The sequence below is a fragment of the Thamnophis sirtalis genome, unplaced genomic scaffold, assembly GCF_051295495.1.
Source record: "Thamnophis sirtalis isolate CommonGarterSnake01/CBP01778 unplaced genomic scaffold, rThaSir2_p1.2 scaffold_5, whole genome shotgun sequence".
NCBI classification, from domain to species: Eukaryota; Metazoa; Chordata; class Lepidosauria; order Squamata; family Natricidae; genus Thamnophis; species Thamnophis sirtalis.
Genome location: NW_028261385.1, coordinates 50,022,767 through 50,049,705, shown reverse-complemented (window position 1 = coordinate 50,049,705; position 26,939 = coordinate 50,022,767). Strand labels below are relative to the sequence as shown.

At 41.6% G+C, this 26,939-nt stretch overlaps 1 protein-coding gene across 1 annotated transcript in view; it reads left to right on the top strand.

Annotated features, from left to right (window-relative positions):
• TMEM232 (transmembrane protein 232) overlaps positions 1-26,939 on the top strand; it is a 118,699-nt gene that overhangs the window by 30,577 nt on the left and 61,183 nt on the right. Inside the window, exons 8-10 of the mRNA XM_014059455.2 lie at positions 11,009-11,187; positions 21,920-22,043; positions 23,526-23,742. Coding sequence (XP_013914930.2) covers positions 11,009-11,187; positions 21,920-22,043; positions 23,526-23,742 — 520 coding nt within the window. The remainder of the gene's footprint in view (positions 1-11,008; positions 11,188-21,919; positions 22,044-23,525; positions 23,743-26,939) is intronic.

The window sequence follows — 26,939 nt, the reverse complement described above, 5'->3', positions numbered from 1 at the left end:
GTCCAATACAGGAAGGAATGTCATTACAGTATGTGAGAACTTCAATTTGAAGTTGCCAACACTGACTTAGAAGCAAAGGCAGGTTTTCAAAGAATTTCAGAATAATTACAGGCCTGACCCAAATGGATCTCTGGAGAGATGTCTTTTAGGTAGCATATTGGAGAAGGTATTTGACACCTACATCCTAACAGATGATATTGTTTAATTGAAGGGACCTTGAGCACAGCCACACTGCCCTATCTTACTTGGTAGGCAGAAACTGTTAGTCCCTCAAATAACCAATTTTCCCTTTGAATTAAGAGGCAGGCTTGACATGTATTCTGATATAAAAGCAGTGGATAAACTAAAGTGTTTTTCAGGACCATGGATGAAGAATAAGACAGAGATAGAGTCTAAGCTTCAGGTTTCAAATTAAGAGAACCAGTTTTGCTTTAGGAGATGACAACCCCTGATTTACAGTGCCTTGTGAGATTGTTTGCTGTTAAAAATCATTTGCTGTTGCTGTGACATATGTTTCTGATTCCAGCAGGTTCTGGTTAGCCAACCAGCAGCCCTTCACTTGTATAGTGCTGACAGATTCAATGTCTGTTATTCTGCATGGTTGCAGATATTCTTCTCCCACAACACCCTGCAGTGGCCTGGGTGATTTTTTTTTTTTTTTTAGTGAACCATGATATTGGCTGCTGGAGTTTTTCACATCAGCTGTACTGCCATGCTGAATATTATTTTTTGCCCAGATAAAACAAATTTAAAAGACCTTGTAGTAATGCTGCATGCGTTAGGAACACAGGTACTTCAGTACTAGCCTAGATTGTTGTTCTGACCCCCCTCTTTGCTCGTTCAGAAACAACAGCCACACACAGCTTGCAAAGGAATGTCTTTATCACTCCCGGCTTTTGTTGGCTGCGAGCCCAAAATAAACATAAATAAATTCTCTGGCAAAAAGTTAAAAAGCAAATGCAAAAACAAACTCTCAGAGCAAACCAGGTTTATATAAAGCAAATCACTCATCCAAGTGCTTCTTTGAATCATGAACACGAACTAGATCAGGAACGGAACAGAACTAACGAACGAACGAACAATGAAAGAACGTTGACTTCTGCCACTAAGGCGTGGCACCATCAGTCTTTTATCTGCAGGAGAAGACCCTAACAAGCAACAGCTGCTCATTATCCTGCATCCCGAAACAACTCACAGGTTTCTGCTGAGTCACAACAGATTGTTATCCATCTAAACCAATATTGTCTGTTCCAATCTTTTTTACAAGGTCTCCTGTTGGACTTCAAAATATAATCCTTCAATTTGTTAGTTTTATAAAAAAATAGATAAAAATCTTGTATGAATGATAGCTATAATTTTTGGTAATGACCAATATATTGTGATTGAAAATAATAGGTCTGTGCATACTTCAAACATGTAGTCACAGATCTCTAGAACATAAAAAAAATGTACTGTTCTCCAAATACAGTATTTATGTCTAGCTTTTCTATTATTTAGGACCAGCCTAAACACTTGTCTTACGGATATTCAGAAAACAAAAAAATAAATTCTTATTTGGACTAGCTGCTGTTCTAGAAGAAATGAATGTTTTTGTGAGATGGTAGGTTTCCCATCAATTTATAGTAAGACACTATTGTGCCTTTGCTTCAGGAACAGATGGGACATAGGTGGTATTCATCTGGTTCTCTCTGGTTCAGGCAAATTGGTAGCGGCAGCTATGGGGGGCCACGCCCACCCGCCCTGATGTAATGTGCTAGCACTGTGCATGTGCAGAAGGCGCACCCTCACATTTGCGAACCGGTAGGGAAAGTAAGTCAATCCCACTGCTGAGATGGGAGATCCTATGATGTAGATCCCGCCACCTCATAAGACCGAAGAAACAAAGCAAACCTTCATTTATTCTTGAGCAGTAGTTGATATAGTTAACTGTTAATTAAAACCCCACAGCTTCATGGAGACATTCAAGAACAGTACTGATTCAAAGTGGTGCCACCCCTGTTTCCAGAGAGGCCCTTATTTGTATCCTAATCTCACAGGCTTAAGTTAATGCAGGGCAGAAGCTGGAACCTCTTCTGTTTATTTCAGCATGATCTGAAATGGAAAACTCAAGGGCTAGAAGCAGGAGTGAAATCCACTTTTTTTCACTACCGGTTCTATGGGCGTGGCTTGGTGGTGGTGGTGGGATCATGTGACTGAATGGGTGTGGCCAACTATGTCACTCAGGTCACCCACCAAGCCACGCCCACAGAACCAAGGACTATGCTTCCAACATGGCCGCTGTTTCCTCCACCTCCTCTTTTTGCAGCCTCCTTACAAAACACACACGTACACAGATCAGGGAAGGGGAAAGTGTCTTCCCTCCTCTTTGTAGCTTCATTCACCAAATTGCAAGATAGGATAAAAAAAATGCTTGCAAAACTTTTTTTTTTTTAAGCCTCTTAAAATAAAACCCAGGCCAAAAATCCAAAGATCTCTTGCTCCTTCCTCCAACGATGGCATCTATTTGCATGGCTGCCCCCACCTCCCAACAACCATTTGTTAGCCCAAGCAAGGGTGTGTGTGTTTGCTGTTGTTTTCACTCCATGTTAGGCCGCTGCATAGGAAAGCAGCAGCAGGGAGAGGAGGAGACTAGAGCAGCCTTCAATTCACGGACTTGCCTTCTCACTCCTCCTTTTGCTATGGTTCGCTTAGCACTTAGTAGCAACTGGGCCTGCGATTCCCATGGCTGGCAAGGCAGCGATCACCAATCCACTGCCTGGAGGGGATCACAGAGGGAGCCACGAACCTTTGCAGTGCTGTGCCTTGCTTGCCTCTCCTGGCCTGGGCTCTTCCTCAATGGCTGAGGGCTACAGGGATGGCCTGGGGCAGGAAAAGTACTGGCTGGTGATGGTGGGAGGCGAAGGAGTGGGCACACCTATGCTCACTATCTAGTTCATCCAGGTGAGAGACTCAGAATGGGGTGGCGGCGGCAGTGTCAGTTTTCTTATCTTCTTCGGCGCTTTGCTCTGATAAGGGTAGGGTGCAGCAGAATGGCCAAGTGTCCGGAGCCCTTTCTCTTCCTCTGTCATGGCCTCACTGCTGATGGGTGGGAACAGTGCTCTGGGGAGTGCATACGCACTCCGGGGAGAGGTTTTGAGGCCTGAAGGGAGGCACCCTTCTCTGCCTCATCGCTGTTGTGCAGCTGAGAACTCGAGCTTTTTTGGGCTCAGAAAAGAGCGGATGTGAGAGGAGACCAGGCAGGCAGGGTCAGGGTCAACCAGTGGTGATTATAACTGGTTTGGAGAACTGATTACTACTGGTCACTACTGGTTCACCCGAAGTGGTGTGAACTGGTAGGATTTCACCCCTGACTAGAAAGTCTGGAAGTTATTTTGTTTTAAATGACCCAAGGTTCCTGTTTTATATTTCCTGGCTTCCTGGAGGATATTACAGAGATGTGCCTTGCAATTTTGAAAAGTTTGACAAGTAATTTATTTCCAGAACAATTTAATATATAATAGAAACTGAACTCCATTAATAGTAATTGAATCATCACCCTGATATTTTTAGCTCTCTCTTAATAATGTCCCTAAAATCTTTTCTGCTTTGTTACTTTTTATAGAGAGATTCAAAATTATGCCAAAAGAATGGGAGTTATTTAAATAAGGAAAACAATAATAGAGTTATAAAAGCAGGCTGTATATGGAACTGAAACATGGTGGTGGATTTCAGCTATGTAATTATTAAGTGTTGAATACTAGCGCGGGAAAACTAGCGCGCGAACAAAGGACTCCTTCCTGATTGGTTCCCGGGCGGAGCCGGTTCAATCCTCGCCCTGATTGGCCGAGCTACTCGACGCCCCATTGGCTCCTCGTTCAAACCCGGGGGTATAAATGTAGGGCGCGAAACACGCCACGTTGAATCGCAGTTTACTATGAGCTGAATAAAGTCACTTTCCTCTTAACTCTTGTCGCGTCCTTCCCTTCGCTCCAAGATACAAAACTGGCGACGAAGGTGGGATCCCGATTCCCGCGACCACGGAGAAGAACAGCCAGCTGCCACCGCGTCGGAACCAGCTAGCACGCTATCCTCGGACCAAGAACGCCGGCAGCGAACGCGAAATTTTCTCCGTCATTCTCTCCCTCTCTCCGGCTCCACATCACGATGGCGTCATCGCTTCCTCCTTTCGCGCCATTCGGCGGAGCCACCGGAGAATCATGGGACGGGTTCATGGAGCGGTTCGAGTGCTACCTGATCGCCTCGAAAAACCAGGCTCAGACCGACGAGGAGAAGTGCAGTTTCTTCCTGTCCTGCTGTGAGCCGTCCATGTTCGCCTCTGCGAGAGCCCTGGCCGCCCCGAGGCCAGCCTACAAACTTGGGTGGGCCGAGCTGATGTCCAGGCTGAGGAACCACTACGCTCCCTCACCCTCTCTGTTTGCACGCCGTTTCGCTTTCCGCCGCCGAGTACAAAGGGCCAACGAGTCCATTAGCCATTTCCTGGAGGCTTTGCGAACCGTGGCCGCCCAGTGTGATTTCGCAGACCTGGAGGAGAATCTTGCGGAACAGTTTGTGTGCGGGGTCCGCGACGCACATTTACGCGGCCGATTACTCCGGAATCACAAGATTACCCTGATGCAAGCCGTGGAGATAGCGCGAGCAGCCGAACTCTCCGAACAATCCACGGCCGACATGGAACGCCTCCAGCTAAACCCCCCCGCACAACCCGCCGCGGGGCCGTCCACCCAGACGAACCTCGTCGACGATCTCTCCCCTGCCGAAGACGAGGAGGAGGAGGAGGAAATCGTTGGCCAGATGAGGATGCAGCCGAAGCAGAGGCCACCCCAGCAACCGCCGGCGCCCGTTCAGCCAGCATCAAACGCACCTTGCCGCGGATGTGGCGGCCGCCACAGCCGCGCAGCCTGCCCGTACCGCTCTGCCGTTTGCCGCCGCTGCCGAGGAGAAGGGCACCTCGCCAGAGTATGCCGGGCTCCCCTGCCAGCCCCGTCGTTCATGCAACCCAGCAACCAGCGCCCGGCGCCGCAACGCCGCCAGCAACCACGTCCCGCGAAGCGCACTGAGGACTGCTACTCAACCTACCAGCCCTCCAGCGCTGACTGCGTGGTCTACCAGGCATCCCACGTTCCTGCCGGCAACCGGAAAATAAGCACCGCCGTCCGGCTCGAAGGTCAGCTTTGCCAAATGGAGGTGGACTCCGGTTCATCCCGTTCTCTCCTATCTTGGGCTTTGTTCTCCCGCCTTTGCCCCGGGGTTCCCCAGAGAAAGCTGCGCCCCGCCCGGGTCTCCCTCCTAGACTACCAGGGAAATGGGATTCCCACAGCCGGGATATACCACATCCGGGTGGAATACGGGAATTTTAAAGGGAAACTCCCAGTCTTAGTCGTTAGAAACAACCTGCCCGCTCTCCTGGGGTTGGAATGGTTCTCCGCTTTGGGTCTCACCATAGAAGGGGTACACAGGGTAGTTCCCCTCGCCGTAGATAGCGTCCTAGACGAGTTCTCAGACGTATTTGATGGGAGATTGGGCTGTTATAAGGGCACCCCCATTTCCCTCTGCCTCGATCCCCAGGTCGCTCCCGTTAGACTAAAGGCACGCAGGGTTCCCTTCGCATTGCGAGCAAAAGTAGACGCAGAACTGGACAAACTTATTGAGCAAGGGGTACTCGAGCCCGTAGATCACGCCCGTTGGGAAACCCCCATAGTCCTCCCGGTCAAACCCGACGGATCGGTGAGAATATGTGCCGACTACAAGTCGACCATCAATTTGGCCCTGCAGGCAAACCCGTACCCGGTTCCCGTAGTGCAGCACCTACTCCACTCCTTAGGACAGGGCCGCATTTTCGCCAAGCTAGACATGGCACAGGCCTACCAGCAGCTTCCCGTAGACGACGATGCGGCTACAGCCCAGACCATCGTCACCCACCGTGGGGCCTTCCGTTGCCGCCGCCTACAATTCGGCGTCTCGGTTGCCCCTGGGATTTTCCAGAGCCTCATGGAGCGGTTGCTCCATGGGCTCCCAGGCGTCGTTCCTTACTTCGACGACGTCCTGGTCGCAGCCCCCAGCCACTCGGAACTCCTGAAAACACTGCGGGAGGTCCTCACACGTTTTAGGGAGGCAGGACTGAAATTAAAGCGCAGCAAATGCGAAATTGCTGTTCCCAAAGTTGAGTTCTTGGGGTTCCTCATTGATGCCCAAGGCATCCACCCCACTCCTTCCAAAGTTGCCGCCATCAAAAACGCACCCGCACCCACCTCTAGGGCGGAATTACAGGCGTTCCTGGGGCTTCTAAACTTCTACGCCCCTTTTATCCCCCACAAGGCGTCACTAGCTGAGCCGCTACACCGACTACTTGACCGGTCAGCGGCCTGGAAATGGGGTAGCCGTGAAGCGCACGCGTTCGCGGCTATAAAAGATATTTTAACTTCATCGGCGGTCCTAATCCAGTACAGCGATAGGATGCCTCTAATTCTGACTTGCGACGCCTCCCCCTATGGCGTTGGGGCGGTCCTGAGCCACGTCCTCCCGAACGGCTCAGAAGCCCCCATAGCTTTCTATTCCCGGACACTCTCCTCCACGGAGCGGAACTACAGCCAAATCGATAAAGAGGCCCTGGCTGCAGTCTCCGGCATTAAGCGGTTCCATGACTACCTCTACGGTAGGAATTTCACCCTGGTCACGGATCACAAGCCCCTCTTGGGGCTACTGGCGGGCGACAAGCCAACTCCCCCCATTTTGTCCCCCCGCATGACTAGATGGACGGAGTTTCTAACAGCGTATTCGTATACGCTGTTATACCGTCCGGGCAAACAGCTTGGGCACGCAGACGCTCTAAGCCGTTGCCCTCTGCCAGAGACGGACACAGCCCACGTGCCCGCGCTCTCTGTTCTGTCCATCGCCGAATCCGACCTCCCTGTCTCGGCCGCGGACGTCGCAGCCTGCACAAAGGCTGACCCCGTCCTATCTCAGGTTGCTTCATGGGTTTTAAGGGGGTGGCCCACGGAAAAGGTAGCGGAAGAATTCCGTCCATTCAAAATGCGACAAGCCGAACTCGCCCTTCATGGGGGGTGTCTTGTCTGGGGGGATAGGGTAGTGATCCCCACAGCCCTGCGGGCACGAATCCTGCCTGCACTCCATAAAAACCACCCAGGCATAGCACGAATGAAAGCGTTAGCCCGCAGCTATGTGTGGTGGCCCTTGTTAGATTCCGAAATCGCAGATTATGTAGGCCGATGTAGAATATGCCAAAATTCCAGGCCGAATCCCCCCACAGCCGCCCCTCGCGAGTGGGAAATCCCTAGAGGCCCATGGTCCCGTTTACATATTGATTTCGCCGGTCCCTTCCACGGCCGAAACTTTATGATAGTGGTAGATGCTTACTCTAAGTGGGTGGAGCTGGTGATCATGACCTCCACCACAGCGGAGAGTACAGTGAGGGCCCTCCGTAAGATGTTCGCTACCCATGGGTTACCGGATGTGATAGTTTCCGATAATGGGCCCCAGTTTACCTCCACCACGTTCCAAGAATTCCTGGCCGAGCAAGGGATCAGACACGCGGCCACAGCCCCCTATCACCCAGCTAGCAATGGCCGGGCGGAGCGCGCAGTTCGCTCAGCGAAAGAAGCCTTGGGCCGCATGGGCCAGGGCGACTGGCAAGAAAGAGTGGCGGCTTACCTCTTGAGCCAGCACTCCATACCCTGCCCAACAACGAATAAAAGCCCCGCAGAGCTCTTGATGGGTAGGAGATTGCGAACCTCCCTAGACAGGCTCCATCCACTCTACGCAGGGGATCTGCCGAGCAACCTGGGGGCCCTCCCTTCCCACGCGTTTAAGTTAGGGGATCCGGTATGGGCCCGCTCCTTTTCCGGGGATCCACGGTGGGTTCCCGCAACCATCACAGCTCTGACCGGCCCCTGTTCCTTCAGGGTCGGCCTGGCCGACGGAGCACAATGGAGGCGCCACGTGGACCAATTAAGGCGTCGCCTTCCCGCGGAAACAGACGGCCCGAGCCCTGCGCACACCCGCTCACACCAGGAGCCAACATCGTTGATTTTTTCCCCATCGGACCGTTTCCACCCGGGGAACGAGAGGCAAGCCAATGCGAACCTTCCGGACAGGCACGCCTCAACCGGCTACTCTTTTCCTCGAAGCCCTTATCGAGACTCTGAACCTACACCCCAACCAGACTGCTCGGAACCGCAACCGGACACTCCGGTTGCCACGGAAACGCCACCCCAGACAGTTGGACATTGGACAGGGGACCCGGGGCCAGCTCTCTCCCGCGGGCCCGAACCACAGGTTCACCGCCCTACCACGGACACGCCCCCGCCAGCGGTTTCCCCCCCGTCAACGACCGCCGGGGAGCCACGAAGGTCGGGGCGAGAACGCCACCGCCCCGCCTACCTACAAGACTATGTTTGCCCTTCCCAAAAGAACTCTTTGACTGGGGGGGGAGGGGTGTTGAATACTAGCGCGGGAAAACTAGCGCGCGAACAAAGGACTCCTTCCTGATTGGTTCCCGGGCGGAGCCGGTTCAATCCTCGCCCTGATTGGCCGAGCTACTCGACGCCCCATTGGCTCCTCGTTCAAACCCGGGGGTATAAATGTAGGGCGCGAAACACGCCACGTTGAATCGCAGTTTACTATGAGCTGAATAAAGTCACTTTCCTCTTAACTCTTGTCGCGTCCTTCCCTTCGCTCCAAGATACAAAATTAAGCTCACATGATTACTTTGAGAATGGGCTACCTGAAGAAACCTCTTGCACAAGTGATTATGAGGAGATTTTTTTTTGTATGCTAAACATTATTACTTAGTAAAGTCTTCTTATATTAAATATGTATACAAAACCTTTCAATTTTAAGTACTTTTTAAAGAATTGGATCTTTAATCGAACCATATTAGCCCTGTATCAGCCTAAAATGGTAGTTTTTGTGAATTTCTTCTTTAGCAATTGTTTTCCCCAAATTTCACCACAATTTTGAAAAAAGATGCTCTTCTTTTTACATGCTAAATTAAGCTGAGAATGTTTTCAAAATTATTAAACTGAATTAAGAATATTGGGCATCTTTTCTCACATGTTGAACTGTGACAATAATATAAATAAAACTCCCCAATCACAATATGGCATAATTATTATAAAACCAATATAAATAAATAGCAATAGCAGTTAGACTTATATACCGCTTCATAGGGCTTTCAGCCTCTCTAAGCGGTTTACACAGAGTCAGCATATTGCCCCCAACAATCTGGGTCCTCATTTTACCCACCTCGGAAGGATGGAAGGCTGAGTCAACCCTGAGCCGGTGAGATTTGAACCGCTGAACTGCTGATCTAGCAGTAGCCTGCAGTGCTGCATTTAACCACTGCGCCACCTTGGCTAAATCCCCCTCTCCAATTATAGGAATCATGAAGTTGCACAAAGTTGTAGACTGGACATATATAGGGGAAAGTAAGTGTACAGCTTAATATTTCAATTACTTGTCATATCTTTAATTAAAATATTTTTAAGAGTATATTTGTATCTAAAACTGGGTAATCTTGATCCAGATGATTTCAATTTCAAATGTCGCCTTCTCTAAATTTATATTACGGTAATTTATATAAAATTATTTTTATGCAAAAAATTATTTGCATTTAATTAAAGTAAATCTTAATTAACATTTCTGGAGTTTTTTTATTTTTTATGAATGATTCCTAATATGATCCTCATAGTTACTTATGGTACAAAAAGAGGAAGCATTAAGCATCGTATATAGTACAAAAGCTGAACCCTCTCCCATTTTTTGCAATATTGCAAAGATTTCTTTGAACCTTTTTGTATCTGGTACACATGCTTAAAATAGCACGGTGTTGTATGTTAAAAAATTTTCAGGCATCAACCTATACAAATGACTTCTTTTCTGTTTACATATGGAATGGATTCTTATGCCATCTATGAGATAAGGTTACAGGGTAATATATATGAGGATAAAGTATTTATAAAAACTAGGGTTGTACACTGATTAAGTCCAATTTTCAAAACCAAGTCACCTTTACTATTAATTGTTCTAATTGCAGCCATTTGGAGCGGTGGTAAGATTGTGGTATGTCGAGAGTAAGAGAAATGCATTTATTCATTGTACAAACAACCCATCATTTCTTTATATCACATAAAAAGGATTTGGATGGTTCTATATTTGAACCTAGTCTCTTGCAAATAGCTGATTTTTGGTCATCCTATTTTCCATTCCCATTTGACCAATATTTGCTTCATCAATTGTCTTAAATTTAATTTTGCTTGCCTTCCCCCTTCTTCGCCTTCCTTTTTTTCTACATCAGCAAATCTAGGTTCTAATATTTTACTTAAATAAAAATGGGATCATTCATCATCTCACTAATCATTAATTAACTTTTTAATTACATAAAGCTATACAAAAGTGCGTTGTTTCTGGTTTTTTATTTTTAAGTGACATCCTTTATCCCTCTTCTCAGTTCTACTTTGGCTCTATTGATAAGTATGTTTGAATTAACATATTAGGCAGTGCCATCAAACACCTACATACCAATTTCTACAAGTGTTGGAAATTTTCATTCCCCCCATAATAATCTAATTTCTCTGCTAACTCTATCCTATGCTGATAAAACACGCAAATCTGTCTCAAGATGGATTGGAAAACTTCCACAGTAGAGATCTCAACCCTGAAGCAAGAATGGGGTGTTCACATACAGTTCTACTTAAAAATTAATGCAATACAATGAAAAACTAACATCAAAGAACATAGGGAATCATAGCAAATGAAATATTTTATTCTTCTGAACGCTGTTCATTTTTTAAAGGAAACAGTAACAGCCACAAAATACAAACAACACAAATGCATAATGAAAATGAAATTAGAGAAATTAAGCATGAGAATATAATACTATTAAAATCAGATTTTAGTTAAAAAGAGATGCAAATCTATGAGGAGTATTGCCAATTATTTTTGTATTTGAAATGTCTTATTAATGGATTTAACTTTTTGTTCTTTTTGGTAGACATCCACGACTGCCAGCTCAGCTGCTGAATTAAATTCCAAACAAAAGCAATTCAGAATTAAGCCATTTCTTTGGCACAGTCTTCTTGTTTGGGTTTGTGTACATAATAGCAGCTCTCAAATAGATGCAGTCCTCATGCATGTCCTATTCTATAAGGAACAGCTTCATCAAAAAAACTGGTAAGGGCAATCTTATAACTTGATATACCCTTGATGGAAACCACTTTTGTGCTGAAATGTTAAATAACCTTTATGCCTAAATGTTAATCACTCTACAGTTGCTTGTCAAAAAGATTTACAATTTTTGTGCCAGAAAGAGAAGCAATTTATATATACTTTGTATTGCTTCACTTTATCTAGAAATTGTTTCTGTCTTTTTGGCTAGGACATTTACCAGTCTGCTTTTATTAAATTATGTCTGTTATTGATAGCAACTTCATTTCATGATTTCAAAGTACAGTATCTGTCACATAACTAAACAGCTGCAGTGCAATGTGCCAATCCTTCTTCTGGGACCGATACTTGCTTTCATTTTTGGGTGCTCTTTATGCAAAGTGTAATAAAACTAATTTTGCATGCTTACAATTAATTTTATGCTGGAACTGTATTCTTGATTGCTTCTGTTAATTGAAGCCTCAACAAGTTATAATTGCAAACTGCACTCATTGGAACTTTGCCTTATGCTTAAAACTATTTTGCTAAGAAGAAATTTCTCAGATGTACAAAATTATATGGAATTATAGGAACACTAATGATACCCCTCTTCTGTGATTTTGGTCTGAGATCTTTTTGGTGGGTTTAGAAGTTGGCAAAATGGAATAAATGCAATGATTTTTGAGGATTAATTTTGTATTTCTTATGTTTAACAACATGGAGGAATGCCAACTCAGGTTATGTTTTAGCTGAATGTCAATTGGACATGCATGGCTTCCATTTAAAAATAACCTCCATGGTAACTTTAATTTTATGTAGAGCCATGAGTTTTATTTCCATTGAATGGAAGAGGGAAGCATGAAAAAAATGTGTCATGATTCAAGCTGCAATTACAGATGTTTTAGGTGTCAAACAGCAATGCAGTGCAAGGAGGAGGTCACACTGTTTTGCTTAGGTTAATCTTATAACCAGGCAAAGCATTTCTTGAAATCTGCATGTCTCTAATATGGATTCATCAGAGTGGTAAAGTTGTCTGGAGATCCTAAACAAAAGTGAAGAGGCATATCACAGTGTAAATATTTTAGAGGAGTTACTAGACTAATCTCACTGAATACAGGAAGGCAAAAATTATTTGCCCAAGCATCAAGAGATACTATGCTGATTCTGGTCTTTTTATTGAATGACTTGTTCATGTAAAGAACACTAATCTCTGCTTAACTGCCTGCTAGACCATATGTTGCCTTCAGGCTAGTACCGTGATGGTGAACCTTTGGCACGTGTGCCACAGGTGGCACGCAGGGCCCTCTCTGTGAGTCGTCACCCAGCTCAGCTTTACTATGCATGCGCACGCACCTCCCGCCAACCAGCAGCTTTTTGGCCTCGAGTTTCAACCATTTTTCGCCCTCCGGAGGCTTTGCTGAAACGTTGGGCTGTTTTTTTGCCCTCCTGATGCCTCTGGAGGGAGAAAAATGGCACAACAGGCAACCCAGAAGTCCGTTCCTCAACTTCCAGTTTGCATGTTGGGCTGTTTTTTGCCCTCCTCAGAGGCTTTATAAGAGCCTGGGGAGGGAAAAAAACAGCCTAACATGCAAACCAGAAGTCCCAAAATATTTCATTTCCCAAATACTAGCTTGGTATTTGGTACGGAGCTCTCATTCCTAATAATTTCATGAGGCTGCCTACACTTAATGCACAAGGAAATATTATATTGCTTTAAGATATGTTATTTACAGGTACTGGTGCATTCTTTAATCATTATTTACTTACCCACTGCACAATTTAGTAGTGTTTTCTTCCTGTTCAACATTAATATTCCTATTTTTCCTGGTGACATATACCAAGTTTGACTTTTGATCACCTGTGGGGAATTTGGCTTTTTCTTCACTTTTCTGCTGCAATTGCAGAAAAGTCCTTAATGAGGGCTTTCATTGCTTATGTGTCTTCTTTAGTTTGTGCACATCTAGTTATAATCATGTCTCTACAGTAAAGCATGCAAAATGAAGTAATAAAGACTTAGAACTGCTTCCAGTATTCATAGGTTGATTTGATCATTGCCTTTAGAGAGCAACTGAATGGAACAAATTGTTGAATCTTTTTTCTTCTCAGACAGGTTTGAGCAAATTGAGCTTATTGTTCAAAACGGGAACGGGAACAACATAAGCTACAGTCAATTCTAGTCTGCAAATACTATACAAAAATATTTATTGGAAGGATGGGCACAAAAACATGCAGACTTGGCAAATTAGGGCCGGCGCCCTGTTGGATTTGTTTTCTAAATGCAAAGTTATTCTGGACATTGAATGTACTCCCACAGTTTAGTTAGCCATTCTTCTGAAGAGGGAATCAATGAATCTTTTTTAATGAAAACCATATAAAATATTTGCAGTTGTTAACATATTCAAATACCTATGGATGGGGAAAATAAGATGTGTGAATTAAAAATGATCACCTGAAGAACTCTAATTACAGATAAGTAGGGAAATGGTTTATTATTTAGCAAAGGATAGTTGCTCATAAAATGAAAGGCAAGGTCCCTCTGGGCCTGCAACTAGAGCCCTTATCTGTGTTAGATAAAATTTGAATGGCTGCTCAATATAGCCCTCTGAGGGGATTTTGAGGAAAAGATAGCATACATTAGTTGCCATCATTTTCATAGAGTGGCCCTACAGAAACGACAGGAACTGCTCTGTCAGATCCTAGCAGTCTTAAGATGGTTCGGTCCATTTAAAACATCTTTGAAGAGGTAGTCCCAGACTCTTGCTTGACCTGGGAAGCACATGAATGGGAACTACTCCCCAGAAATCCACCAATTATTTTTAAGGAGATCAAGGGTCTTTCAGACAGCATTCTAAGGTTTGGAATAATGTATGCAGAATTATATCCCTGACTGAATGGAAGGCAGTTTTGCTCTTTGGCAGAAAAGAGATGACAAAGTGTAGAATTAAAGGTAAAGGTTCCCCTCGCACATATGTGCTAATTGTTTCCGACTCTAGTGGGTGGTGCTCATCTCTATTTCAAAGCCGAAGAGCCAGCACTGTCCAAAGACAAAGTGATCATGTGGCCAGCATTACTAAATGCTGAAGGCGCAAAGAACACTGGTCCTTCCCACTGAAGTGCTCCCTATTTTTGTACTTGCATTTTTACGTGCTTTCGAACTGCTAGGTTGGCAGAAGCTGGAACAAGTAATGGGAGCTCACTCCATTATGCAGCACTAGGGTTTCAAACCACCCAACTGCCAACCTTTCTGATCAACAAGCTCAATGTCTTAGCCACTGAGCTACCAGGTGTAGAATTAGTTTGTTTTTATTCACAACAAGGTATATATGTTGATTGGGCAATGCACAGGTCATTAATATGCCTAGCAAATATCACAGAAATGAGAAATATACTCTTCTAAGACAATAAAAGGAATACATTATACTCTTTAAAAGGAATATATGATATGACTAAGAGTTCAGATGGTTTTAACATTATCCTAGATAAACTCCAAGTCAATATAAAGATGGATATAATTGAAGCAAGGTCTTCATGAAATCTTTAAGAGATCTGAATGCAAAACCAAAAACAATAACAATGAAATGACAATTAGAGTGCTGTGATAGCTGTAAGATATTTACACAACGAAGAGGAAGAGCAAGTATGGACATCTCAGAGAGTATGTAATTGTAATCTCAATGGGTGAGACAGAACAATGATATGAACTGTGATTTCCACCAAGAAGTCAGTCCAAACACCCAGCTACTACCTTGTTTAGGAAAGGGATTAGCAGAAAGATGTGAAAGAATGATTTTATCCAATTAAAACAGCAATATGTCTTCCAGTAATGTGGTCTTATCTTTTTCTTGCTGCAGAATTACCCTTGGTGGGAATTCAGCAATGGTAGATAATCATCCAATTGAATTATGTGCTTTTCACTTAGGGATCAATTTGGAGTCATAGTTTAACTTATTTTTGACAACTTTTTAGACAATGTGTGAGTTATATCATAATCACCTTAAAAAGGTTGGCTATCTTGTCTCTGGCAGAATATATTGTAGTACCAAGTATGTATAAGGTGCCTTTATAAATATATGCTGACCAAAGAAGCATTGCCATGTATCCTAAAACTAATAAGCATCAAGTGAGTCATCTTGCTCTTCCTAGAGGCAATAGTTTTGTGAGATGTTGACATGAATGAGCCATGTTGAATGAATGGTTTGCTTCTTCAGTGTATGTAGACACCATGACATCTAGACAGATGGTCATCAGTTTCAAGAGAGTTGGGAAGCAAGAAGCAGTTGAGAGAAAGTGTGGGCATTAGACTAGAGCGGATAACTTCCAATGCTTGCTCCAAGTATCATTTCTGAAACAATACTGTTCTATTCTCTCTATTCTCATAGAAGATGAAAAACTGCTGTGTAACAGAGGCAGAGAAAGTAGCAAGTCATGAACTGAAGGCTTTGGAACTGGACAAAATTTTTGTTTTCATTTGGAATAATGGGGTGTAACAGACAGAGGTTTTAACCATATAATATTTCTTCCTTCCTTTCTCCTAGATAGATGATGCAGGCAATTTGATTAATGGTGGATCTCTGTGGTATAAGACATAACAGAGAGAAATATGAAATATCCCTCAAATAAGAAAGAATATCTTTATATATAAAAGCAAAATACCATTAATGCATCATCATGAAATCTCCAGAACTGTAAAGCCTACAAACTTGAAATTTGGCACGTATGTTCCTCTTGGTCATTTCAAAAAGGATTTTTCAAAATGACCATCAGATCATGAGTATTTCTTGTATTATTATTAACACACTCCGATGCTAAGGAGTTAGACGTTCTACTCCCCCTCCTCACCTGAAAAGAACTCTGTTCTAACTGCCACTTTGGTGTGGGCATGGCCAGCATGTGACACATCCAGCCTGCGGGCTGGGAGTTTAGATATTCTACTACTACTCCCTACCTGAAAGGGAGAGAAGGGGATAAGATAGGAGAGGCCTCTGCGGAGCAAGCCGGAGGGAGAGAAGGGGGATACAATAGGATAGGCTTCTGTGGGGCGCGCCTGAGGGAGAAAAGGGGAGAGGCTGATCATAACTACTCATTAATGTTCAAGCTCTAACTGTCAATTTATCAAGCCTGATCACATAATTCCATAGCAAAGCATGGGTATCCAACAGACTAGTCTCAAAATAAAATAAATATCCCGAAGAAGCTCAACAAAGCATGTTATATCTGTGGAAATTGAGGAAAAAAAACAGAAATTAGTAGAAGTTGCTCCGAGCAGCATGCAAGGGAGTAGGGCTCCTGCCAAGCATTTCTAAGCTCCATGCAAATGCAGCACCTATTTGTATAAGGACAGTGACTTCAAGGAAGAGTAATATTTTTTTTTCAATTTTAAATATTCTTTCTCCACTGCATCACTTGCTCTCTTTACCTGTGCTGCTTCAGACTAAGGCATTGTTTAAATTTCCATTTCTTTCACTTCATCAGATTCACAGCCTGGATTTATACCAGTATTATATACTATTATTATATCAGTTGCTTTACACTTAGAATGGACACGTTTTAACATATTCTTCTGATGTTATTTCCCCTTACAAATTTGCATTTTTCTTTACTACTTTTATTACAGTTCTTTGGCTCAGTTACAGCTAGTAAGTATTTTGAGTTTCAATAATGACAGGAGAAAGTACACATTATTTATATAAGCAGAAAAAATGAATCTTTTTTAAATTTATAAATTTAGAGTCAAAGAATAAAAGAATAATAAAATGGATTAAGAGGAAGCACCATTTAAAGGAAGTAATAGGTAAAATACCTTAAAATTCAATAAGAATGATGTAAAGAGATATTAAAGGGGTTAAACAATAGGGGCATTACATCTTGCAAATATAATTGCCTTTCCATGTGAATGGGAAAAATTCTCCAAAATATAGCAAAAGGGTTTAGGTAAAAATTCTATAAAGAATTATTTTGGAAATTGGATCTGTGAGTTTGAAAATCAAGAACTAAAATGTGTTAGTTTCTGTCAGAAATAGCACACTGCTATTAGTACTTGGGTTACAATAAGAAAGATAATTTGCATCTGCAAGCATGGAAAGTGTTTCTCCTCAACCCAGATTGAAGTAACTCAGTTTAAAAAATTGAATCAGTGTCACTGGTGCTTGTGAAGTTGAGTGGAAGAATTTAGTTAGACAGAAGTAAGGCTAATTTAACTAAGAAAAATAACTAAATAACATAAAAATAACTTCTGTGAAGTCAGGAAACAGTAAGCAACCCACCAAATGGAGGATGAGTGGGTGTCTATTTTCTCCCAGATTAAGTGGTCAGAAAAAGTATTTCTTTTAAAAATTGTTTCAAATATTTAATAATGAACAAGTAGGTGGGGTAAACTTGTTTTTTTTGCCCCTGGGTATGGAGCTGTAAGCAAAAATGAACATGTGTATTAGTGATGTTCCTGCTACTACTGTGCTATTGTTGCCCAAAACAAGTGACCTGTTTTTCAATTCTCCTTATTCTCCCTCATGCTCATGGAAATACAGTGAATATTTTGCGATACTGTTGGCAGTGTGTTTATTGCACAGCATTTATATTTGGTAACTCTATCACCACCATTATATTTACACAGATTTTTTCAAGTTGGCTTCCGTTATTTGACATTTCAGTTAGGCCTTTCTTAATAACCACTGTTCATTGACTATTCATACTTGTAATAGGCTCAGCTAGTGATAGTTCCAGATGTTGCAGCATCCTTCAGTCATGTGGTCACTGTTTGTGACCTTCTTTATAGGCTTCTGACAAGCAAAGTCAATGGGGAAGCTGGTAGCAGGTTGCAAATGGGGACCATGTGAGGTCCTTACTTAACCATAAATGGCGATTCACTTAATGATGACAACTGGGAATGCCAGAATTGCCATCACTAAGTGACATTGTCATATGATGTTGCACTTTATATTGCTTAGCAACAGCAATTCCTGTACCAATTGCTGTAGTTAACTGAGGACTTATCTGTAGTTCTCATTTGTATGTTTGCAAAAGAATTTCTTGTTCTGTCTAGAAGTTCCTATTTTATATCCTGATATATGAGGTATTGAAATGTCCTAAATGTAGTGTATTCTTTCATAGTTAATTCTCTTTCCAAAATAAGCAGTATTTGCTGTGAAGTACTATGACCCTGTCTGTATACCCCATAGGGTCTACAACTTAAGATTCAGGTTGACCTACAATGACTACACTGAATGACTTATAATATTAGTAAGATATTGGTTGAGGTCCTGTGCTGATATATCTGCTTCCATCTGCTAAGTTAGGAGAATAATAATCACTTGTAAAAATATTTAACAGCCTCCCAATTAAAGAAATTTGAAATTGTTTACGTCTGAGGCAATCACTTTATTAAATTTACATACAGATAAAAGCAGTGTGATGATAAAGCATACTTAATTTATATAAAGATCACTTTACAATTTGAAGTGTCTACAATTTTAAAAATTCTGCATCATTTAAGCATGTAAATAAAAAAAATCATTATAGTAATATAGCAAGGCTTGTGAAAATCATAAATATAAAAGCATCTTCAGGAAAATAAAAATTGATTTGGCTGGCTAGCTAATTGGCTGAATATTGAAGTTAGCTATTTAAATATGATATAGGTACAGGAAATAGTGATGTCCATATATTATGCCAAGATTAATACATCTTTCAGGGAATGTTTATTATATGAGAGTAAATGCTAAAAAGACCTTATAAATAGTATTGAGTTACTGCTTATTTCATATGTTTCTTTACTGTTTTTTAAAGTGCAGTGTATTTGGTAGTTGTTAGTATTGATTAATTACACATACGTCTACCCTATTATTATTGCTTGGTTCCCTTTTGTAGCCTGTATATTTTATAAAACTTGCAGAGTTGCTAGAGCTTGTTGAAGCGTTTCAGTAAAAAAAAATCAGCAGAAAAAAACACTTTAGACTCAAGGGTCCTTTAATTAAGAGAAAAAGCACAGCAGGATTGGTGAGATTGTAAACAAACAAAAAAGGCCAACCCCCCCTTTAAAGCATGCCTTATTTGGAAGGGAGTGGGGGGGGGAAGAAAAAGGGGCAATATAAAATAAAAGAATAACAATAATGCTGAAACAGTCATAGAGAATGAAGACCAAGGGACTATGAGCTCAGCAAGATGAGTAGCTTTAGTGGGGAAATTAATGTGCTTCAGAGTACCACAAATGATTTGACATTTATATATACAGAGACTCGAACAAATGAGATAGTGAAAAGCCACATTTTATTCAGCAAGTGAGTGTTATGGGAAGCAAAGCATAGAGTTTATTGAAAAAGCTAATTGCCCTATAAAAACTCTTGCAATAGCTTTGTAGAACAGTGGAAATAAGGCAGGAATGTTTAGTGTCAAAACCACTATTACTGTAAAGGACTTTATAAGCACAAACCAAACATCTGCCTGAACTTAAACAGCTTTCTAAACATTTAGAAATTGGGCTTAATAGTAGCTTAATTAAATAAAATAGTGAAATTTTAAAATAAAAGATGAAAAATGATTCACAGTGGGACAGATTTAACATTTACAAGAAGACATGAAATACCATCTCTGTGGAAACTTCTACTGAATTACTGTAGAGCTGAAATTAGAAGTAAAGGCAAATATAAATAAGCTTACAATAGCATATCAACAGACAGTAATAGACCAAAACAAACTAAGACATCATGCATCATCATAGATGATAAAGTATTTTACATAGAAATACTAGTTTAATGAAGATCTAAAGGCAAACCCTGCCTTTATATCAACTTATGTGATATAATCCAGATAACCATTAATTCAGTATTATAGTCTTGGTCAGAACTGTGGACAGTTTTGCTAACCTCACTTGGGTTGACCAACTAGAACTAGCAGAAAGTTATTTACAAATGGAAAAGGACTAGGGGTGACATGATAGCAGTATTCCAGTATTTGAGAGGTTGCCACAAAGAAGGGGGCATCAACTTATTTACCAAAGTACCTGTAGGCAAGACAAGAAACAATGGATGGAAATTAATCAAGGAGAGAAGCAACCTGGAACTAAGAGAAACTTTCTAACACTGAGGACAATTAACCAGTGTAATAGCTTGCCATCAGAAGTTGTAGGTGCTTCATCAGTGGACAGTTACTTGTCTGAAATGGTATAGAGCAGCGATGGCGAACCTTTTTTGGCTCACGTGCCATAAGGAGGGGGAGCACAGCGGGGGTCGTGCATGGGTATGCCACACCCATAATGCAATGCACGATCCCCCCCAGTGCACATGCACGCATGACAGGTGCTTCCCCCCATTTTGCATGCTTTTTTCACCCTCCCCAGGCTCCAGAGGCTTTATAGGAGACTGGGGAGGGTAAAAACACCCTCCAGAGACCCTCCAGAGGCTTCAAGCACCTTCAGGAGGCTTCCTTAAAGCCTCCGGAGGGCTTAAACCAGCCCTACAAGCGAACCAGAAGTAGGGCTGGTTTAAGCCTTCTGGAGGCTTCAGGGACCTTCAGGAGGCTTCCCTGAAGCCTCCAGAGGCCAAAACCACCCTATGAGCTTTCCGGTTTGTTCGTAGGGTTGTTTTTAGTCCTCTAGAGGCTTCAGGGAAGCCTCCTGAAGGTCCCTGAAGCCTCCGGAAGGCTTAAACCGACCCTACGAGCAAACCGTAAGTCCGTTCCCAAACTTCCGGGCCCTTTTTTTGCACTCCGGACACTTCAGGGAAGCTCCTGAAACCTCCACAGGGCCTCCGGGGGGGGGGAGGTGGGGGAGGCTCTTTTCGCCCTCCCCAGGCTCCTATAAAGCCTCTGGAGCCTGGGGAGGGTGAAAAATGGCTTTAAAAGAACTGAACTCAGCTGGCCAGCGTGCGCATGCGCACTGGCCAGCTGACAGGGCAACGCCTCGTGTGCCCTGACAAATGGCTCCGCGTGCCACCTGTGGCACGCATGCCATAGGTTCGCCATCCCGGGTATAGGGTCTCCTGTTTGAGCAGGAGTTTTTGGACTAGAAGACCTCCAAGGTCCATTCCTGCTCTATTCTGATTGTTTGATTGATTGATTAATTTACTTAGAGTGATAAACATAATTAGACACCTGGATGGAGATGTTCATAGAAAGCTGGGTAAAGATTTTCTTACCTAGAATGCTTTTGAGAACCATACAAGTCTAGACGGAAAAATGTGTAATGTATGATAAATTAGACTATGCTTACCAAGAGAACATAAGATACTCATGCATAAAAGAATGTAACAATGATTAACTGAAAGTGAAAAAAATTGTCTACTTTGATAAGACCTGGCTAAACATCAAAATGTTTATTCCTTTATCTATTTCTGAATAAAAATAAGAAAAACAGAAATAGCTGTAGTGTTTCCTGTTGCTGCTAGATCCTGAACATGTGATCCTTTGATATTCTTTGTGGCTGCTTCCCTTCTTCAAATGTGCTTGCTGTGTACTTGTCCATAGGCATTTTGTGCTAGCATTTTGGTAGTCAGTTACTCAACTTATTTCGTTGCTGAATTAATAATGTATAAGCATGCATCAATGAATGGATATATACATATTGTGTAAGCATGCATCAATAAAATTGCTACTGACACTTAAGAAAAATACTTTGCATGGGATAGTCCATGCATTTGACTGAATTGCATGTAAAGAGAATTTGGTATCAGCTAAATCCAAGAGAATTTAGCATTAGTTTTAATGATGTTGCATTTTTCTTTTGAAAAAAGGGGACTAATATTTGTCCTTATTGATTTGAAATATCTAGGTTGGAATCAGTACTGGCCTTGATGGTACTGGGAGAAAGTGCCAAATTAAATATGTCATGTCTGAAAATTTTAATGGACCTAATGAAATATTTTATTTCAAGCTCTATGCCTCTTCTAAAACAGGTAAGAGTCAAGTTAATCTTGGTATAGGAAGGAATTGTGTTTATCATTTTGCTATCCCAGAAGAGTTGCTCCAAGATTTGCATTGATCCTGCTGCGGCCAATGCTCTGTAATATTTCTAAATATGTAAAGTGGGGCAAAAAAGTATTTAGTCAGCCACCAATTGTGCAAGTTCTCCCACTTAAAAAGATGAGAGAGGGCTGTAATTGACATCATAGGTAGACCTCAACTATGAGAGATAAAATGAGAAAACAAATCCAGACAATCACATTGTCTGATTTGGAAAGAATTTATTTGCAAACTATGGTGGAAAATAAGTATTTGGTCACCTACAAACAAGCAAGATTTCTGGCTCTCACAGACCTGTAACTTTTTCTTTAAGAGGCTCCTCTGACCTCTACTCATTATCTGTATTAGTGGCACCTATTTGAACTTGTTAGCAGTATAAAAGACACCTGTCCACAACCTCAAACAGTCACACTCCAAACTCCGCTATGGTGAAGACCAAAGAGCTGTCAAAGGACACCAGAAACAAAATTGTAGACCTGCACCAGGCTGGGAAGACTGAATCTGCAATAGGCAAGCAGCTTGGTGTGAAGAAATCAACAGTGGGAGCAATAATTAGAAATGGAATAGATACAAGACCACTGATAATCTCCCTTGATCTGGGGCTCCATGCAAGATCTCACCTTGTGGGGTCAAAATGATCACAAGAACGGTGAGCAAAAATCCCAGAACTACATGGGAGGACCTAGTGAATGACCTGAAGAGAGCTGGAACCAACGTAACAAAGGCTACCATCAGTAACACACTACGCCGCCAGGCATTCAGATCCTGCAGTGCCAGATGTGTCCCCCTGCTTAAGCCAGTACATGCCCGGGCCCGTCTGAAGTTTGCTAGAGAGCATTTGGATGATCCAGAAGAGGATTGGGAGAATGTCATATGGTCAGATGAAACCAAAGTAGAACTGTTTGGTAGAAACACAACTCGTCGTATTTGGAGGAGAGAGAATGCTGAGTTGCATCCAAAGAACACCATACCTACTGTGAAGCGTGGGGGTGGCAACATCATGCTTTGGGGCTGTTTCTCTGCAAAGGGACCAGGAAGACTGATCCATGTACAGGAAAGAATGAATGGGGCCATGTATCGTGAAATTTTGAGTGCAAACCTCTGTCATTGCCAACAAAGGATATATAACCAAGTATTGAGATGAACTTTTGATATTGACCAAATACTTATTTTCCACCATAATTTGCAAATAAATTCTTTCCAAATCAGACAATGCAATGTCTGCATTTTTCTCATTTTGTCTCTCATAGTTGAGGTCTACCTATAATGTCAATTACAGGCTTCTCTCATCTTTTTAAGTGGGAGAACTTGCACAATTGGTGGCTGACTAAATACTTTTTTGCCCCACTGTACTTTAGAATGGTAGGTTTTTTTACACATTTTGATTCCTATTTGATTAATATTTTGTTATATAGGAAAAGAATAACAAGAAAAAGATGTCATGTTGGCACTGGCAAATCGGATACATATATACAAATATCCTCAAAGAAATCTGTTTGCATGGCATTAATGCAGATTTACAAAAAACCGCTTTTCTTGGATTCTGTGACTGCGGAAAGGAACATAATGACAAAGAATTAAGAGGAACAAATTTTTCTGATCTTTTGAACTTTTGCCTTCCATCCGATGATTGTAAGTACAAAAGTAGTAATTTTCTCATGCATTATGTAGGTGTGTGGTTTTACAATGATCACATTATGGCTCATATGCATATATTCAATGGTCTACATGGCCAATTCATTTATGCCAACTGGTTACTGATATTTTTTTTTGTAAGTTGCATCTCTTTTTTATAATTCTGCATTATATATGTGTATGTGTAACAGTTACTATAAAACATACCATTGAAGATTTAAGAGCGGGTTCCAACAAGAAGATCAGGGATGGGAGTAAATCCGAAACTCTTGCTGCCTAATTTAGATAACACTGTTGTCTTTATTTTGCAATTCTGAACTTGTCACTTCAGTTGTTTTTACAAGGCGCATTTCTCATCATATAGTCATATAGCTCTTGATAACATCAACAGATACACTGTTCTCTAAAATGAATGTTAAAATCCTAATCTTATACATATTTCAGTTCAAAGGAATATTCAAATTACCATTCATGCTTCTTTTATAAGGGCATGACAACTTGTAATTGATCAGCCACTTCATATTCTGCTTTTGAGAATAATTTCAGAAGTCGAGATGTCATCTTGATGCAATTCACATCGATACTACATTCTAAGAACAAATAAATCAAAGAATTTACAAAATTAATCAGGTGAGAATAAGGTTCAAGCATTTTCATAACCAGTTTAGGCAATTCTACATCTTATTATACAAAATTAAAATGAACTTAAAAGGTAAATTAAGAGAATTCCAGTTTGCCCTGATATGAGTATGAGCCCCCAATAACTTCTTAAAACTAAAAATGCCCCCTTCTACCCCAGCCCATCAGAAAAGCAATTTCCACCTGTCTTTTTCTACTCAGCTTCAAAAGTGGCATTTTCTGACTTGAAAGTCTTAAGCAGCCTTGTCCAGTTCGCTTCTTGTGCTTCATTCCATGAGAGAAAGAGGGTTTCTGCCTTCAGTGTCTTCTCCTCTCCAGCCATTGTCTTACATGGACATTGTTTTTACAAGTTCACCACTGGGATGGTGAAACTGTTCACTGATGGAACAGAGAAATTCTAGACTTGACTTTTTGTTTTAACTAGGGAATTGCTACTTTTCCCTTTTACTGCAAGCACAAGTGGCAATAAATAATTGGGAAAAAAATAAGAGTAGTTTATCTTTAAGAGCCCTGGTGGCGCAGTGGTTAGAGTACAGTACAGCATGCTACTTTTGCTGACTGTGATTGCCAGCAGCTTGGCAGTTCAAATCTCACCAGGCTCAAGGTTGACTCAGCCTTCCATCCTTACAAGGTCAGTAAAATGAGGACCCAGATTGTTGGGGGCAATATGCTGACTCTGTAAACCACGTAGAGAGGGCTGTAAAGCACTGTGAAGCAGTATATAAGTCTAAGTGTTATTGCCACTGCTACCACTTTTTCTCATTTTGTCTTTAATAAAGGTTATTAAAGCTCAAGTTCATAAAAGAAATCCAAGTGTCAATAGAAACATGGCCATGGCAAGAGCCCCAAAACTTTAAAAATGGTATAGTTTTCTCACAACATTGAAATTACCTGTGCCTTATGTAGGCTAAGATCTAGAGGACAGACATTGTAATGAACCAGGTAAAAAGATATCTTTAAATGTTTAGATAGGGTCTTTGTAGAAAGAAATGTTTTCTATTTAAAATATATTAGGTGCATTTTTTCTTTTAGCACTAGTGTTTGAGATAATGGGAGAAGTAAAACACCTGCAGAATTGCTAAATGTGTTCTTTTTTCTCAGTGGTTACTCAATTAGCAATGAGCAGGGGGAGATTAGAATATGAAAAGAATCATTTTTCTTTTCAGCTTGCCTGAATATCTAATGAGTCCCTTTTTCTTCTGTTCTTTTTAAAGAGCTTTTGTTGCAGAACTTTTAATACCACCTTCTACCCTCTGCATATTCACTTGCTGCGTTGTCAGGGACATATTTCTTTCAATATATTTAAAGTAACAGTTTTGATAGCTGCCATGAGGTCATACAAAGCAGAACTGAAGACAGCCTTGTGATGCTGTTGGGAACTTGGATGAGTAGTTTTGTAACAGATTTCTTTCAAAATGTCTAGACATGTTTATTAGATTACAGTCCACTTTTTATGACAGTCCTAGCATATTGCCATCTGCTTGTCTTTGTGTATCTCTGTGTGAACGCAATAACAATATGACACTTGGATATTCTGTGTTCTCTTTTCTCTCTTCTTTTAAAAATTCTGTAATAATCAGTGCTTAACACAACTGGGGAAAAAACCAAGTGGTTTACGTATGATTGGGTGGATCGGTACTGTCTACAATTTATATTGTTAATTTTAAGGTGAATTGAGTTAACACAATTGTTTTGCATGGTGTATAATTTAGCTTTCATAAAATAAAGACTTAAGAGAAAATAAACTCTGGATGTCTGTAAAGGGAGATTCTCTGAGATTATCATATTTTAGACATAGGTCTTTACTCTGCAACTTGTTAAAAGAAAAAGTAACTGGCCCCAAATGGGATTTTGGAGGGAGATTAGAGTAGATGGAATAGCTTCTGAAGACAGAAATTCATGTTCACCAATCAGTATCTGATGGTTTGATTAGGTGTCTGTCAAGTGTTTCTATAGTAACCTATTTTCCCAAAAGTAAGATCTCCCCAGATAATAAGCCCAATCGGACTTCTGAGTGCATGCACTAAAATAAGCCATCCCTTGAAAATAAGTCCTCCCCAAAAATATTCCAACAGAGCAGCAGCCATGAGGTAGCCACACTCACCTCCTCCTGTACCTCAAAAATAATAAGACATTCCTGAATAAAAGGCCAAGTGCTTATTTCAGGGTTCAAAAGAAAATAAGACCCTGTCTTATTTTCGGGGAAACACAGTATCATTTTTTGCATAAACCATAACAGAAGCAGCCTGAGATGTAGTTTTGGGTTGTATACCAAACTTATGCATTGCCATTTGTTGACTTATTTGATTTATATATTTATCAACTTGTTTGCTTCAATCACAAGGTAGCTCTAGGTAGTTTATAGAATACGGTTAAAATATTAAATTAAAATAACAAACAAAACCAGCAAAATAATACATGGCACAGAATAGAACGTATATCTAATGTAAACATATTCTTCACTTTCTACTTGCAGGGAGCAGGGCACTTCTCTATCCAAGGGCAATATTGAAAAACTAGCTCGGTATATTTAATATTTAAATATTTAACATTTA